Raw genomic sequence first — 17891 nt, forward strand, 5'->3', positions numbered from 1 at the left:
CAGTTTTCCCCCTGAATATAGTAATTAAATGTCAAAAAGTATCAGTTAAGGGGGAAAAAAAAAATCAAACCTCTGCTTTATCTATTAAAAACCTCTGGCAGATAAATTTTTGCAATATTTTCTAATGTTAACAGATATAGACAGTAAACCAAGCAAATGAGCCTTCCTAAGCCAGCTGTCCTTCAATGTTATACAGTGATCAAATGAATATTTATTATATTTTCAATTCTCTAAACATGCAAAAGTTTTCATTCAACCGCAGGCTCCAGCATAACAGATTTTAATTGGAAGAATATATTAAAGATAAACATCTGTAATTTCATTGCTATGGAAAAATCTAAAATTTGGAAAACTTGAGTATGGTGGACTTTCCATCAGGGCTAAAAAATATTTTCCTGATATTGATAGGGTATTTTATGTGACTCTTATTTGGAAAATAGAAATCTGTGGCATGCTGCATACTTGTAGGTGAAAATAATCAGTTTTATTTATAAGATTAATGAATCTATGAATGGAAACATTCCATTGTGTGCTGACATGGACCATATTTGCTTGCATAGCACAGGCATAAGAAGCTAGGTGGGAAGGAGTGCACATACCTTAGAAAGCTGAAAGATCTAAGAAAAAATAATGGAACTTATATACTTTAATTCAAGCTTCTAATGAAGCAAAACGGGCCCTGTGAAATTATTAGAAAAACCTTGATTCCCTTGATGGGTTTGTGCTAAGAAAACTCACAGTGTTTGTTCCTCGAAAACACACGAGCAGCACCTGTAGGTCCAAATGATGTATTCAGAAACATGCTAGAACGTAAGGACAGAAACCATCTACAGAGGGGAGTAATGCAGTTAAGATCCTCTGTTCTTTATCTCCAAAAAATGTCAAATATAAAATTGAGTAACTGCAATTACAAACTGCAGCAGTGTATTTTGGTGATATTAAAAACCTCTTTGACCTCTTAAGGTTATTTCACTATGATTAATTGCTTCTGTTGATTTGCAAAACTAAATTGTATAGAAATTTCTTTCAGCTGCAGGTTTTACTATCACTTAAACATACTTAGAAAGTGTGATTTTATAGCTGAAGAGGCAGAACAGCTCAAACCTGAATATCAAAGCTACATAGAAATGAGAATCCAGATTCCTTGCCCACAAGTTGCAAATATCTTCCATGGGGGACTCACACTGTAGGTGGATTTTCACTGCTATGCTCCAAAAATGTCCTAGGTGGGGTAGACAGACATCCTAATTTCCAAAGCTCTGTTTTCTTTAGAATTTGCAGATTGGTCACAGAAAATTATGTCCCTAGGCACCATCATACCCAGGAAAAGCATGGGTGAAATTTCTGCACAAACAACTCGGACCACACAGTTATCATTGGTCGATAAACTGGTTTTTATCTCTAAACTGTAAGGAGTTCAAAGAAACTCTGGGCTGAATGGGACTTACTCAGAATGCTGTTTCCTGCAGTCAGCACAGGCTTATCTTGGATTTATGTTTTTTAGTTAAGACTGCATGTTTTGAGAAATGAAGGAAACTTCTTTCATTAGACTCTGTTTTATCATGTTTTGAAAATCCAGCAGGCACTGGCATATGCAGTATAGGGGTAAATTAATCTACAGCTCCTCTTTTGTGAAGCAGGAGGAAGATCATAACAAGTATGCAGAGTCATCTGCTCTTAATTTTTTGAAAATTGTTTATTGATTATGCCTGTATTTTTAGTTTGTTTACACTTTATAACTGCTAATTGACAGTACCTGCTACAGTACAATTCCTGGAAATATTGCCAATTTTCCAATTTCACTGGGAGTTGCAACTTAACAAGGTCTGTTTACAACGCATGGTTTCTCTCTACAAAAATCAGGATGTAAAGAGATTTACAGGGCATCACAAGTACTTCTTCTGGATGAAGCCGCATCCCAAACATAAAGTAAAAGCAGCAGGAAGATATGAAGCAGGCAGGGACAATTTTACCCCATAAAACTCTGGGACACATTAATCCAGAAATCTCATTCTGGCCAATTTCAGAAAGCTGCAAGTGCTTTTCCATAGGCTGCAGATAGTGAATTTATCTTGATACCCTAAAAATATTTCCCTAAATGTAATGCTAAGTATAGATGAATTACTTAAATTTAAGTATTTTAGCTGCAATTTCTCATGTGTGGAGAAGGGATGGGAGCCCTTTAACGATGGAACAGGATCTGGGGGAAGGCACAATAATATACTTTAGAGGCAGTGGAAGTTAATCCTTTTGTTAGAAATAGGTCAGGAGCCTGGACAGGTGTATTTTCTTTTCTTAATCTCTTAGCACTCTAAGATCCTCTGCGTGCTGCACTAGGCAAAATGATTTGCTCCTGTATATACCACTCAAGAACAGCTCTTTATTTATCCACTTTAGCTCCTTTTACTGATACAATTTCGAAGCATGGCTGACCTTTTCTATGCCCCTGCTTTGCCCTGTAAAATCTCTTCATTCAATCCTTGTCATTCGTTTTCCACTCCTGATCTCCCCACATCAGAACCGTAGTTCAGTGCAAGATAATCCCCTGCGCTGGATTAGAGAACATCCCAAGCAATGCTTTGACAAAGGGGAAACAAAATTTCTACCATTATAGATGTAGGAAAATAAATGTGCCACAGGAACTGGATGTTTAAGCAAGTACCAGTAAGGAAAAATGACATTCAGATCTAAAGACTGACTCCAAACTACTTAACGTTAATTTATTGAAATGACAGCTATTACAGTGCTGCCCATCACAAAATGTGAAAAAATAGTTGGTTCCCTAATTATGGCTGTAGTCTGTCCTCACTCTGTGTCTACATCCATAGCGAAAAAAAATGCATTCATTATTTTGAAAATTTCTGCAAGGAAAAGGCAGAAATCAAAGGTTACAACAAACCCCTTGCAAACCATGTCAAGAGAAAAGCTGACCAAGACCCTAAACCTCTTGGAAAAAGAGTGACATCTCTAATTCTCGGAGCTCCTGAGTGTTTCATGGCTCATTCTCAGGTCAGAAGGAGCATGAAGCACTCCTAAGATGCTGTGTGGGAGCAGTGCAGCCCCTACGGCTTCACACAGAGCAAACTCTCCTGGCAAACAGAGTGAACTTTTGTGCAACCCCTTCAGCTTCAGGCCAACTGCAAAGGAGCAAACTGATGAACTTGCAGCTCTGTAGCCAGTAGCAACTTTGCTGGAATGATTGCTTCAATTTTGACAGTGCTTGAAGCACAGGCACCTAGAGACATAAAGTGCTTGCTCCTGTACTCAGCAAGAGCTGTTGTAATCTTTTGGACTGTAGAACATAGTTTGTAAGTGTGATTTCAAGAACAAGGAAAATACTTTCAGTGCATAATTAATTGCCTTCCTGAGTAAAAGTGGTGATGATACTTATATTCCAAGACCTCAAGTCTTTTGCTTTTGCAAGAAAATAGAGGAGGAAATAGAATTATTGAAATAAACATTCTTAAATAAAAGGAACCCTTCTCCACTTTGCCCTGAGGATGCTCCTAGTGAGACAACTTCCTGGGCGATGCTCTTCCTTACAGAGTCTGTTACTACATGATACTCCCTTTTTTTGACCTATTTTGCCCATTTTGATTTTTTCAGAATTGCTTAGCAATTACAATATTTATGTTTAACTGTGCATGCATGTCTGCTTAACATCATTCTCTTCCACATGGGGATGCAGGAACTGGCAGCAAGTGCACTGGCTCTGAAACAACGGACACTGGAACCAGAGTATTTCACCCAATTAACATATTATTGCTATGAGAAGTGGGTAACTACCAAGGTGTTAACATGGTCCCATGCAGGTTCACACTTCGATAGTGATGTATCGTATATTTTGCACATGACATATTTTGCACACTGCACTTCCTATATCCATTCGATATTTTCCTGCTGTTAGCATGCTTTCTACCCCTGATTGTGCATTTCAATAAAAGGATTTTGTGTTATGTCAAGTTAGAAGGTACCTCAGGACAGTTTCCCTGTTCTGTTTTCTACCAAAAGGCCCAAAACCTAAATGCTGTATTCTGAATGGATGCCAGCGAGTGCTGAGTAAAAGGGGATAATAATTTCCCTCAATCTACTGGCTATGCTCCTGTTAATAAAGCTCAAATTACTTCACCCAAATAAATATTAAGTAAAGAAAAAAACCTCTCTTACTCTAGAAAGAGTAAAAAATTTTTAGATTGTTTTCATTACTGATGACATCACGTAATTTTCAGCATATTTTTTCTACTAGTTTTGTAACAGAATTCATATAGACAGGGTATTTTCTTCTCTTTTCTGTCACTATCTAAAGCAAATGTAATATTTTGTTCACTGCTGTTCTTGTACACTTAGAATTTGGTGCTTTTTGGGATCACTGAAATTCAATGCAGTTATTATTTGAATAAATTCTCCTGTCACTTCCACAGCAGACTGTAATTTTCCTTTACTATTGGAGATGTTCAACTGAGCATCAAAAACAACTGGTTATGTAGTTGCTTGTGGAGAAAGAAAAGTACTGACAGAACATGTTGGAGGGTAGGAGGCAAAGCAGGATCTTGGACCTGGGTCTGTAGTCTTCAAGAGAATATTCCAGTCACAGAATATTTGGTTGCTTGAGCATTTTCTCATTTTCTTCCTCTCCCCTTTCCCTCTCCATCTGCCCCAACCACAAACTCTATTAAATAATTTTCTTGAAAAAATCATGACTGGCTTAACTGATTAACATGTATGTATCTCAATGGATTATTATTTTTCTTTTCTGATCTTCTGCAAAGAACTTCCAGTTCTTTGGCTGTTATATTCAGTAATGTGAAAACAGAGTCCCAAGAGGCTAATTAGCTATGGTTTTGTTACAATATTAATTCTGGCAATCATGGAGTTTTAAAATTCAGCTCAGGTAACATGAAAAGCAACTCTTTTAATAACTACATGATCATGAAATACTGCAAAAACATTTTCTGAGATAACTTGCTATTGTGAGATAAGGTTTTCCCAGTACTCTCTCAGCAGCTTTTCAGGTATGAATTTAGAAGAGTGATGTTTGATCCTAAAAGTTGAAATTGTGATTTTATTTTGTCAGGAACCAGTTTCAGGCAAAAGAACAGTTCCTTCAAAACATGTTTTAATGTAGGGAAAGCATCAGATTAGGCTGCAACTTGCAAAATGATAAATGTTCTCACTTCTCTTGGTTTTTCAGCTGTGGTTAGCATTATTTGGTGGGGCATGTGGATGTCTTTCAATATAAAGCCTTTTTACTTCCTTCTTCCAGAGGACTCAGCTCTCATTTGGTTAAATGTCATTGGAAAGACCCAAGGGTGCCCCTGTGCCTTCAGCTGTCACTACCAGGGTTTGAGTCTTCTGTAGGTCCTATGTCACATCTGCCTGATCTCTCCCTGGATGTACCCAGGACAGCTCAAGTGGCACCAGATGTTTATATTAAAGCAATAAAATTGACCCACAGAACAAATTAGTTTTCTGAACAGAAAGTGAGCTGTAATTATTAAGGGCAGATCTTGCCACCTGAGTACTACTGAGTACAGAGAGATATACCTATCCCCCTGTACTCAGCTTTAATTTTTATGCTGTCTATACTCCAGCCAGTTTAATCAGCCTCTCTGCACCTGCATCTAACATGTTTTCCCAATTTCCAGTTGTTTCTGCAGTCCTGTAGCTGGACAGCTGTTGTCACAGGGTTTGCTGTGATCTAAGATTGTTTTCAACTTGCTGAACTTCACCTTGATTTATTAAAAAAAAGTCTCATTCAGTTGCATGTGGGAGAATAATTTATTCACATAACCCTACTCGTTACTTACAGAGTCTCTTTGAGACATAGTAACAGAGAAAGTCTACTTTATGAGTGAATCCTCTATTACTCTGATAGTCAAGGAAGTGTGGGAAGCACAGAGCTTGAGAGGACAGAATAACCTTTGGTTTTGTTCAAGACACAACAGACAAACAGTGCCCCTGAATCAACATTGAGAGTATCTTCAGTTTAAATCTCTGCAGTGATAAATTATTAGCAGATAGGTTTAAATTAATTATTGGGGTTTTTTATTTGGGGCAAACTTGGAGGAGAAAGAACTGAAAAACATGATTTACTTACTTATTGTGGACCCGGATTCGGGCCTGTTCAGTGAGCTGATGATAACGAAGCCAAAGCCTTCATTCTCCTTGCGATGGATCACCACGTCACTGGTTTGCAGGCTGTGAGATGCGAAGCCCTCAGGGGGAGTAGCATTGCTGCTGGAGACAGCGTGATTACTGTTGGCATAAGTCGTGTAGTCACTTCTTGGAGAACTGTGGTGCGTAGACACCGAGCCTGGGCTTCTGCCATTCTCTGGGCAGGGCTCTCCTACAACACAAATCACACCAGTGTCAAGTCTGACTTGCTCAGTGGCTCTGTGACTTACAGTACATTTGCTAACACAACATGAATAGAGTTGACTGTCTACAGACCAGACTACCCTGAGTATTAAGCTAGGAGCTGTAGTAGATGCAGAGAGACAGGAATCTACACAATTATGCAGAACGTTCAAGGGCAATCAGATAAAGCAAGCATGAACACTGGCTTCTAAGCTAGCTACAAGAGAGCAAAGGAAAGTAAGAAACAGTGTCTATCTGGATTGCAAAAACATTAGCAAGCGCTATTCCCTTGTCTGCTGGTGGATCTGTCATCAAGAGGAAAATGTGACTGTCTAATCCAATAAAAAATTATTTGTGTTTGGATTACAAGAATTTAAGCAGGGAGCTAACAGAGTAATTAGGATTAGCTGCATAATGTTCTTCTTACATGTTGATTAGCATGTTCAAAAGATGTTCACCAAACAGAGCTGTTATACAATGAAAACTGATCACAAGTAGTTTTTCTGCGGGTGTCATGGCGGCAGCAGCAGTCATTTAAAGGTTTGGAGATGTTCTTGTTTGGCAAGTTCAAAAGAACAGAAGTGAAAATGGAGTCCATGCACACTCTAGTATTGCTTTACAGTAACAAGAACAGGAAGCAAGTTAAAACTTGTGGGATTGCACATTTTTTAGTGTGAGCATTTTGGCAATTGAAAACAGTAAAGTTACACCTCCAGATGGGAAAAAAAGATTTATATTCCTTGAAGATCTAAGTTGTTTACACAAATCAGCATTTATTGACAGTTTTAATACAGAACTTTCAGATAAATGTAAGTAATATGTTTTCTGTTTGGAGCAACAAGAATGGCAGAGTCATTTTACTGAACATGTGAGGCACGCCCAGATACACACATACATCCTAGGTAGAGAGTTTGCAAATTAGACCTTCAGTGTGTGTATATATTAATAAAATAAATAACATCCAAGGACAAGCTGTTGTTTTCTCAGTCAGGTGTGTCCTTTAGCAGTCCTTCTGCAACTATGAAATAAAGTAATTAGAGAGTATAAGGAGGAAGAAAAACAAACAATTATTATACTCTTGCTTTAAAACTGAAAATCTGTAAGAGTTATTGAACCAAATCTGCAACTAAATGCCATAGTCAGTGGCAAGAGAGTTCTCATTTTCTGGCTGTCATGTTTCAGAAAGCTGAATATTGTTTATGTCAGTATGGCTGCAACAGAAAGGAAATTATCTTACCCTGTAGAATGACCAAGAGATGGCTTGGCCATAAGAGAATGCAACTGAATGCCATTCAATATAGGAAAAGAAACAAAAAGAGGAAAAGCTTAAATGGCCAGTTGACTGTCAACTGTGCAATAGATATTAATCAGAAAGATTACATTTTGCTTCTGCCTGTGAAAAAATGGCATTTTAATCCATGTTGTTCCAAATATCAGATTTTCCTAATCAAATTGTTTTCCAGAGCTTGTGAATTGTGACTTTCTGTTCCAGATCTGGGTAAGTATATGTATAAAATGGTAATTCCAGGTGAGGGCTAAGATATGTATATCAGCTATAGACAGGTAAGGAAAACGCCAGATCCCTCTGTTGTATACGTTCACGCTAGTGAGAAATTCCCATGAAATTAATTGGCCTGATGTATTAGTATGGCATTTTTCAGTCACGCCCAACATCAGCAGTTTCAAATTTTTCCACAAAGCTTATGTTGTAACACACCACATTAAAATCCTGTTCAGCTCCTGAAATGCTTAAACATTGATGAGCTACATGCTACATTCCCTGGTGTGGCATTCTCGAGGCCCAAGAATAACTTCAGGTGTTTTACCAGCCTGCTTCATTGTCTGCACCAGGAGCCCAGGCTGGCTATCAGACCCTCTAATATTGAACGAGCAGCAGCAAAGGCTGGCATCCACTCTGTGGATTTTGCTTGCAGTGTGTACAGCGGCTGACCCGGCAGAGGTGCTGGCGGCGAGGACTCGGCATTACCTTGGTTATTGGCCATTTTCCTCGCGCTGGGGGAGCTGCGAGGGGGCGTCGCACCAGGCGCAGGGGCACCTTTCTGGCTGGAGGACTCTGGAGTCAGTAACAGAAGAAAGTCAGTCCTGCGGGAGCACGGCTGGCAGGGAGCTGCACTGCCGCAGTGGGAGGGGGACTGAGAAGACGAATGTGAGTGGGAGGGCGGCTTTTTGGCACAGGAGCGAAGGGGAACGGCGCAGGCAGCGACAGTGCATCTAGGGCACGGGCAGGCAGAAGACAGGACAGGCTGGGAATGTGGTTTTGCTCATTTCTGGTACCTCAGTGAAGTGTACTCACCAAAAGTGTTTTAAAAGTTCTTAAAGAAACTTCTTTCCTCTAGCAATCAAAGGTTGTAATGGAAGGGCATCAAATTCTCCCATTAAAGCTTTAATAGATGCTATCACACATTTTTCAAGGTTCTGATGTTTTAGCAATTGAGACTGAGCTAGTCTAAATGTGTAATTTACTACAAATACTTCATATTGGTTTAGGGTAATTTTCTGAATGTTTCTGCTTGACAGAAGAATCTGGCCCTGTTCCTAGGAGCCACTTGTGCTCCAGAGAAGATTTTCAGCCAGCTTGCATTGCAGTTTGATGGGAAATTCCAGATGACATCAGTGAGACCAGAAATGGGCTTTTAATACATACAAGAGTGAAATGAGTTCCTGCCCCGAACAGTTAACAGTCTTTGAGCCTTTCTCTTATTGACATAGGTAGCTCAAATGGCTTTAACTTAGGTGAATGTTTAGTCCGAAAAGTGGACAAGAGGAGACAGCACAGACCAAGACAGCATGGAACAAATCCAGAGCACTTTTGATCACCACACCAGGGTTGCCAATATGTTTCCACTTCTGAAGGGAACAACACTCAGCTGTAGTACTTTTTTCAGAGAAACAAGGGACACACATTTACAATTTTTCTTTCCTCAAAACGACACAAACATTCACTTTGATTTCCTCTGTTGTTTTTTAAACAGCACCTGTTTGTGCTGCCAGCATTGGGATCTGTTTTTCCTTTCACCTTTCCCAGTCTTCACTCACCCGTGGATAGCACCTTTCTCCTCACAGTAAGATTCACTTGCCCATTTCGGGCAGCGTTATGCATAAGATCAATCACATATCGGTGGGTTTTGCCGGCCACTGGAATCCCATCTACATACACCAGCTCATCACCAGGATGGAGACGACCATCTCGGTCTGCTGAGCCCATGGCAATTACTGCTCCGATGAGAATCTAGGCAGCAAAGAAACAAAATCCTGTCATATATTGCACTGAGCCTCCAATTTAGTGACATGAATATTGCAGTGATTTTCCCTTTCTTCTGAAATTAATCTAGTCATTTAGTACAGATGAAGAGATCTGTGTGTGTCTGAAAGCTGTGCTTGTCCTCTTGTGGGTATGACTGAAGATGCTTCCTCGCCTTTGGTAAGAAGGCAAGGTGTTTCCTACCTGCATAGGAGAGATACACCAGACAATCCTAATCTGAGTTCTACTTGATATGTTCAAATAAAGATAATTTGTCTCTAAGGAGTGCGAGTTTCCATAGACTATGTTATGCAGAAGACCTAAACAGATTAATTCCATGTAAGGATTTTTTGACTTAAAATTAGCGAGTCTGCATACTTCTTGTCGAAGGTTCTTCACTGCTGTGTGATTTAAACACGTGGAGTAATATACCTGAGGTCAGCAGTGGAAGTGACCCCACTACACAGAGTGTGCTTTGGGACTCTTTAGGGGAAAAGAAGTACCGTATTAAATGTTGTTACTCGTAATGAATGATTGCTCAGGTTGTGCTTGATTAAAATGGAAAAAAGAGGAAAAAATGTCAGCTTGCTCTGAGCAGATGTTGTTTTCCCAAATCAACACTTAAATGTAGTTTGTATGGGACATATAAACTAGTAAAAAATCTGTCCAAAACCTTTTAATGACTTTCTCCACTTTCTATGCAGATAACTTCACATAATTTATTAGAAGAAGAGGTATATATTCTCCCTGTGGAGTAACTGGTAGAAGCGTTGAGATTGATTCAAACAAAACCTGCTTTCTTTGAAAGAATATTAAAGCATTCACAAAGCATGTTCCAAATTTTTGTTCTCATTTTCAGTGTGAGAGTGAGCACAAAATGATGGATATGACATGCCATGACAATCTGCTTTAAATAATAAAAGACAAAAGCTTTGAAACATTGCTTTTCATAATGAATTGCAAAGGATAGATGTGGTAGTCACACAGGCGGGCTTGGGGTTTTTTTGTGGTCTTAGCTGCAGAGTTGCAAGTATCTCTGCAGAGTGTTTAAATGAAACCCTGCATGGAGCCTGGAGAACTTCCCCCAGTTTTTATCCTCTCTTTGGCTTACTTTTGCTTTCAAAACTTAGCAAAGAGAGAACATGATGTGGCTTCTTCCTGCTTTCTGGTATTCCTGGGATTCTGTTAAGCAGTGCCAGGCTGAGTGGCTAGAGAGGCTGTTTCAGGTTCTCCATTCTGTTCTTCAAACGGTGAAAGAATATACCTCAAAGTTTTGGAAAATACTTTGTGCAAAATTCAACTCTGAAATATGTATTTATGCTCCTTTACTGGACAGAAGAAAAGCTCTCCAAGGCTGGGTTTAGCTAGATCTCCACAAAGTATTCTCAAAACGTTTGAGAATTAGGTGTCTCACATGAGTAAGAATTTCTTCCTAGTTATTTTGGGAAGAGATGGGTGATAACCCTCTGCATCTTGGTAGATTGTAGGGACTGGCTTCCTCCTTTGGTTTTATTGAGCATTTGCAGTTTCTCCATAATTGTCTAACAAAATATTGAACGATTTGTGCATCTTTAACCTTTGGAAAAACACAAATGCAGATCACAGCATGGTAGGTCATCAGTATACATAACAAACTGGAAATAATCTTTCTAGTTCTGACTAATTAAGTAATTATTGCTGATATCTCACATGTCCACCATGGAACGTGACTGTGCTACTCATTTCAGTGTTGGACTCCTAACATAAGCAGCAGAGTCATATTTTAAGCACTTCAGATAGGTGTGTTTGTTGAGATGATGGCCACCATATCTGTTATTTGGTATATTTAATAGCAAGAATAACTTAATTTTCCTACTTATTCATTTTCTGTGTCTGAATTTCTTATCCAGTATCTGCTCTTATTTCATGGCTGAGTAGTTGCCGTAATAGTTATCAATTCTACATGTAAAACACAAATTGGAAAAGTATATATCAGGATTATATTACCTCTGAAATGCAGTTTTATACTGGCATGAGATTGCTTTGAATGTGTGAGGAAAAGGAATGTAAGCAATTAAGACTGTGTTGTAGAGAAAAAGAAAAGTTTCTCATATTGTTTGAGATTAAACATGAGAAATTCTGGGTTAGGGTGACGGTGGCAGAGCATAATCTGAAATTAAAGCCTGTGTGTATTAATTTGTCCAGGTTAATCAGCTTTGATACTGACTTTTTGATTCTTGGTAATTATTAGAATTTGTATTTTAGTATCTCTGAATACAACACAGTGGGTTCACAGGCACATAGCAAAATTTAAGTATATACACATAAGAGGTGATTCACCTAATTTTGAGTGTCAGGGATGTCTAAATCCAAGCTAGTCATCTGAACTCTGTCTAATTGGTGCTATAATAGGACTTCCCAAGGCATTGTCTTAGCCTAACATTTTGCTCTATGGATATCTAAGTCTTAGAAATGCAGAAAGATACTTAGAATGTGTCTTGGCATAGATAATAAAAAGAATACAGAATACATCTTACAGACATTTTTGAGAAAAATCCCAGTCCATCTGTGTTGAAAAGGTAAAACTCTTAGAGAAATTATGTGTATGTTCCTGTGATTCTGAGTCTGAGGTGCAAAATAGCTCTCCCCTTTGGGACAGCAATTTGCAACTTCAGTAAAATTCCAATTTATGTGTTTTTGCAACCTTTCAGTAGTATTATAATTCCATAACAGAGACAGATTATCCCTAAATCCTCAAATTACTGGGAGATGTGATAAATAGCTGTTGTAGTGCAATATTATAAGATTTGAGAGGTGATTGGAACTGGAACAACCCACAGTCTTGAAACTTCTGAATAAATTTAAGGACTTCCTTTCAAAAGCATTTTTATGCTTACAAATATGGAAAGTGGAGTAGTACAGCAGCACTTTCCTCTTCTAAGGTGCCAGGTAGCTGATATAACTAGAAGGAAACTAAGCTACAGTCCCTCTATAGTGTCAGTATTATCCTTCTAAAATAACTTTATTTGGATTCTACTTCTTTGAAAAAGTTATTGCCTTATGGTGAAGAATCCATATTCCTTTTTAGAAATCAAACCACAAAGACAAAAGCTTCCTTTTGTTCTTTGTTACCTGACTGCACAGCAGGAGAGCTGAAATAAAAATTTCAAAGTGTCTCAGTTCTTATTTCATAGGAAAGGCAGGGGTTTGGAGAACAGGCAAAAACTGCTTCTCGTGTTCTGGAGGTGAAAGGAATGGGAGGCTGCAGGTGGGCTGTCCATGGGGGAGCAGAGAAGCAGTGGAGGAGAGAGAGCAGAGTTAAGAAGTCTTGTACTTCGAATACAAAATAGAGGGACACTAAAAAGAGTACATCTGTTGTGTTTTTGGTGTTGAATTTGAGCAGTGAAAACAAGAAGATGGACAACAACGAGGGAGTGGGAATTGAAAACTTCAGCACTGCAACACTTAGTTCTGAGAAGGTGCCTTTTTGCCTTGTACAATCCTCAGCTTCAAGTCAGGGTCTTATTAACTCCTGAGGACTTTGAGAAACGTTTGCGAAGAGACATAAAGCCCATTGGATTGATAAGTCCCAGGGAAAAATGCTTTTGTATGTGCAAACCATGAAATAGAGATAGCAGCCTTGAGGCTAAGGGCACGCTGGGAGCAATTGTTCAACAAGCCAGTGAAATGTGTTAGAGGGTGGTTCACAGAGGGCAGCGTTTTTGGTCCTGCTCTCCAAAAATAGCAAGGTGCTTGTCTCTGCACTTGGTATCCAGCTATGGCTCTTTGACTTCGGACAGTAAAGTCAGGTCAGTCCTTTGCTGAAGAGACACTAGAAGGAGCTTATCCTCTGTAACACTTCAGTGCATAATGCATGTAGCTGCAGGGCAAAAGGCTTGTTTCAGATTTCCTTTCTATTGGATTGCTGAGCAGAGACTCAAGTCTCTCACAACTCCAGCATGTATTATGAATATGAACTATCAGAAACTCAGATATTCTACATGAGTTTTTTCCTTAGTCCTTTAGGTTGAAATAATTCAGTTTTATATAAATAATCATCTTTTAGATAAAGCATTTGAGCTGCACTTTTCCCCATGAGATTGTCATAAAACTCCAACAAGCAGAGCCAGTCAGATGCTTAAGTCTTAAGATGCTTAATTATCCATTTGTAATGAAAAACGCACTAAAGGAGACACTAAGAGACACTCTCACAAAATACTGAGCAGCCTTGTAGCCAGGGATATGTTCCTGGGAGATAGGAAATGACATTAGACATTACTGTCCAGAGCAGGTAGAAGGAGACTTCCAAACCTTCATAGAATAACAGAATGGGTTTGGGTTGGAAAGGAAAAATCCTCTAGTTCCAATCTCCCTGCCATGGGCAGGGACACCTTCCACTACACCATGTTGCTCAAAGCTCCATCCAACTTGGACTTGAAGGCAGTGCCTTTCTAGTGCCGTTTGCTCACAGTATAAAAAGATAAAATGGAACATTTCCACTAACACCTAACAGATTTCCTTTTTGGCTTCACCCAGTAGGTGTGCTTTGAGAACTTATACTGGCTGAGCCATCCAGAAGGGACAGGAAAAATGCTTAGTTGAAGAATGTGCAGATGATGGCTCAGTGGCCTTCTTTTATGTGCACTGGGACAGGCACACTGCAAGTGTAGAGGATGAAGCAGTGTTGTTTTGGAGTCCTTCTCGGCAGCTGTACTTTATATTTGCAAAATCATTCAAAATGCTTATTCTAAACTAGACTGCATTTCAAACAGCATTTGAAGCATCTTTTTTCAGAATACACTGCATTCTTTTCTCTTTATGGGAGACATCAGTAAACTATTAAGATTTATCAGTACTTTGACAGATGTTGACAATTTTAAAATATAAGAGCTTCTTTGTTTCTCAAAGCCATGTGCTGGTTAACCTTAAGGCCTGAGTGAAAAATATACTATTCTGTATTAATTTGAATATGGAATATATAAATTATCAACTAGGGAATATACAAATCTAATAATTAATTATACATTATCTCAGAAATGTGGTAAGGAAGCAGGACTCAGACTGTGCTTAAAATTGTGATAATAAAACACTATCATTACTGACTTGAGATTAGTCCCAGCTGTCAAACTATAGTTACACCATCGAGTTTTTTCTGAAGGAGTACTAATTATGCCTGCTCTCAAAATTACAGCATTTAGATAGATCAGTAATTTATCAAAATGTGTACACATTTGTGGTGTCTCATGCACATTTGACCCTTATTTTCTGAGCTTCTACAATGTTTCTTTAAAATATTGTCTGTATGGTTTATTTTATATTATATTTTTTTAGCAAAACATCTATGTTCATTTTGTTACCTGTTATTTGGTTACAGAGGTGTCTCCCTCCTAATGGTATAAAGCTATCAGTTTTATGCCTGGTGCCTCCCATGATGTTGTCATCTAACCTGGAACATTGACTATCACTCCCTGGTGAGGTTTTCTGTTTCTAGAAATAAACTGCATTGTTGACTGTGTCTTTTAACCTTATGCATACATTTTGCATGCAAGTTGCCTACTGTGAACATGGTTATAGATAGTCTTACATAATTGGATTTTTAGAATCTTCTGCTTAAACTTGATTTTGGAAAGTCAAGATTAAGAGATGCCAGATCACACTCTGCAGTAATGGGATGAGTGATGCTCTGTTTCTACCTTAATGCCTTCTTATTCTAACTTAATTTACTGTGACATCTTTTAGATGTGAACAACCTGAGAGTTCTGTCTTTTTCTATGGATGAATAAAAGTAATTTTACTTATAGCCTTAACATGGTGTTCATTTGGGTTCAGTTATGTAGTAATATTTTTCCGACCTTTACACAGATTATAGAATGTGGAAGGAAAAGGAAAATCAGGAAGAAATAACTCACAGGCTGTCCAGGCTCATCTCCTCCCAGGATCCTGAAGCCAAACCCAGACTCCATTCTCCGAAGGTGAACATCCAGCTCCTTGTAATCGGGACCTGGTTTAAAGGGAAATCCCACTGAGCAAAGTATTTTGGTCTTATCTTGAGAGTTTGCACCAATTTCCCTCCCACCTTGTGTTCATTGCATGTGACTAATGGCATCCTGGTTGGAGCTGGTGGAAACAAATGGGCCACAGACAAGGAGGAGAATTGAAAATGTAGGTGTCTCTTGGAGGATGATTATGTTTAGTAGAATAAACTAAACCAAACTAGAATACATTCACGGAGGAACAGTATGGAAAAGTCTGTCCAAAATACAGGTTATAAATATGTCTTCCTAAAACTGACTGTATAATGGACTGCTGTTCATCCACCTCTGGTACTTAATTTGTCTTTTCCTTGCAGTTCATTAAATCCTATAAAGAATAAACTGAAATGGGAGAGAGAGATACATCAGTCCAACTCACAAAATATGAAAATCATTACAGGCCATTTAAGTTCCAAACACAGATATGTATATGTGTATATATATGTCTTTTTATGTAATGTAGCTTTTGAATATTCCACTTTCAGGTAATACCCTCAATAAGGAGTTTTGATGAAAATTATCATTATAATTTTTTGAAATTTGATGAAAATTATGATGAAAATTTGATGAAATAATTTGATGAAAATTATCATTATAAACCTCTTCAGTTTAAACTGAAAATATTTCAAATATTATAAAGTAAAACCGTAAGCATTCAGAGGACTAAGAAGTTGCCTGTTGTCTGTTGTGTCACTTTGTCATCATGCTCAGAGATGCTTTAGGCTCATCACCTAAAGCAGTGATTGACAGGAATGGTCTTTTCTATGAATTGCACTCTGGTCTATACATTGTGACACAAAAGCTTCTGGTCAGTGTCAGCTTGTTGCTGACCCCAAGAGAAAAAAGGGATGATAAGGAAGATTTCAGCAAACTGCTCATAAGTGTCTCCAGTTGTGCCTTGTTCCCTCAGTATGGGAGGGATTACAGATGGCTAAAACATGGTACTTCAGCAGCTCTCACTTACAGATCTCCCCTCAGAGCCATCAGTGGACACCTCATAAACTGCGGAATTGGGCACATCCCAGGTGTAGTCTGGGATTAAAGCCTAATTTGTTTCAGTCAGGTATTGCAAAGACAGATACAGAATGACATGCACTGGCTCTATATTATGACCGTGCAATAAAAATCCTCTGTAAACAGCAGCATAGTGCATTATTTCAACAATCTATATTGGGGAAAGTGAGACTGAATCACAAATATTTCAATTGGTAAAATAAAAGTATTACCTTTCCCTACCAACTTGTTTCTCATATAATTGAGAAGGCAAACCCAAACAGAACCAGTTTATGATACTGACTTTTTCAATTTATTTGATGGGTCTCAACACTAAATAAAGGAACAAATGAAGTCTCTGTGTGTACAGTATGTTAGTTTAATGCAAATAATTTAAAAGTTTGAGAGGCAAAGGAATTTCAGATGAAAGAAATACTTTACCTGGTTTGCTGTGCCTACAAGTGTGGTGATAAAACGCAAAGGCAGCTGGAAAATTCCTCTGCTCCTGCTTTTTAGCATCTACATACAAGGATGGGGCTTAGCACTAGGGAAACAGCTTTGTAGATAGACACAGTGTAATCATCATTTGTACCCCAGGTTTAACACTCAAAGGCACTGTCTCCAGCACTCTGTCACAAAATGAGCACTACCTTTGTTGTGCACAAGTGAATGAATATGCACAGTCGGGAATACAATACAAAAGTATAAGAATGTCAGGTAGTGAAGAACACTTGCTCTGGCAAACTGAGATGAAAACGTCCCTCAAATAAATTGACAAAGCTGATTCAAACCAGTGCTGGCACTAGACTCCAAAATAAGGGGTACTATTTCTTTTTTAAAAGAGGCTGTTTTTCTACCCATTTAGAATGGAATAGGTAAGCCATGTTGACCATGAAAAAGTTTAGGCTAAAAAATACTGTATAGGGGCATACTTTTCTATGAGCCCTAACACAGTTTGGAAGCCTGTGGATTAATTGACTGTGCCACAATGCTCATTCAGAAGAGCCTTCCTTCCTAAAGAGTTGGAATTCTGTGGAGTCCATTGCCTGCCAACTCTCACCAGGCCACTGAAAACTGCTTTTAAAAAATAATGTTATTTTCTGTCCCACTAAGGAAGCAAAACACAGGACTGGAAAGGATCCCTGGGTCATCGAGTCCAGCTTCCGGTTACTGCAAACCTCTGCAAGCCAACAGCACACAGACCTTACCAGTAAAGACATTGGCAAAGAAGACACTGGTAATTGAGCTTGTTTGTGGCCTTTGTCACT

General features: G+C 38.7%; 1 protein-coding gene across 11 annotated transcripts in view; it reads right to left on the reverse strand.

Annotated features, from left to right (window-relative positions):
* Positions 1 to 17891, reverse strand: part of MAGI2 (membrane associated guanylate kinase, WW and PDZ domain containing 2) — a 719843-nt gene that overhangs the window by 56841 nt on the left and 645111 nt on the right. For 8 of the 11 annotated variants that reach the window (XM_042018455.1, XM_042018451.1, XM_042018449.1 and 5 more), the window contains 4 exons: positions 15508 to 15599; positions 9415 to 9607; positions 8345 to 8431; positions 6098 to 6346 (listed from right to left, as the gene is read on the reverse strand). In XM_042018455.1, the coding sequence (XP_041874389.1) occupies positions 6098 to 6346; positions 8345 to 8431; positions 9415 to 9607; positions 15508 to 15599 (621 nt within the window). The remainder of the gene's footprint in view (positions 1 to 6097; positions 6347 to 8344; positions 8432 to 9414; positions 9608 to 15507; positions 15600 to 17891) is intronic. The other 3 variants (XM_042018452.1, XM_042018453.1, XM_042018458.1) reach the window with 1 other exon arrangement.

Source organism: Corvus kubaryi, unplaced genomic scaffold (assembly GCF_017639235.1).
Source record: "Corvus kubaryi isolate FWS band 111438036 unplaced genomic scaffold, C.kubaryi_AGA036_p1.0 137, whole genome shotgun sequence".
NCBI lineage: Eukaryota > Metazoa > Chordata > Aves > Passeriformes > Corvidae > Corvus > Corvus kubaryi.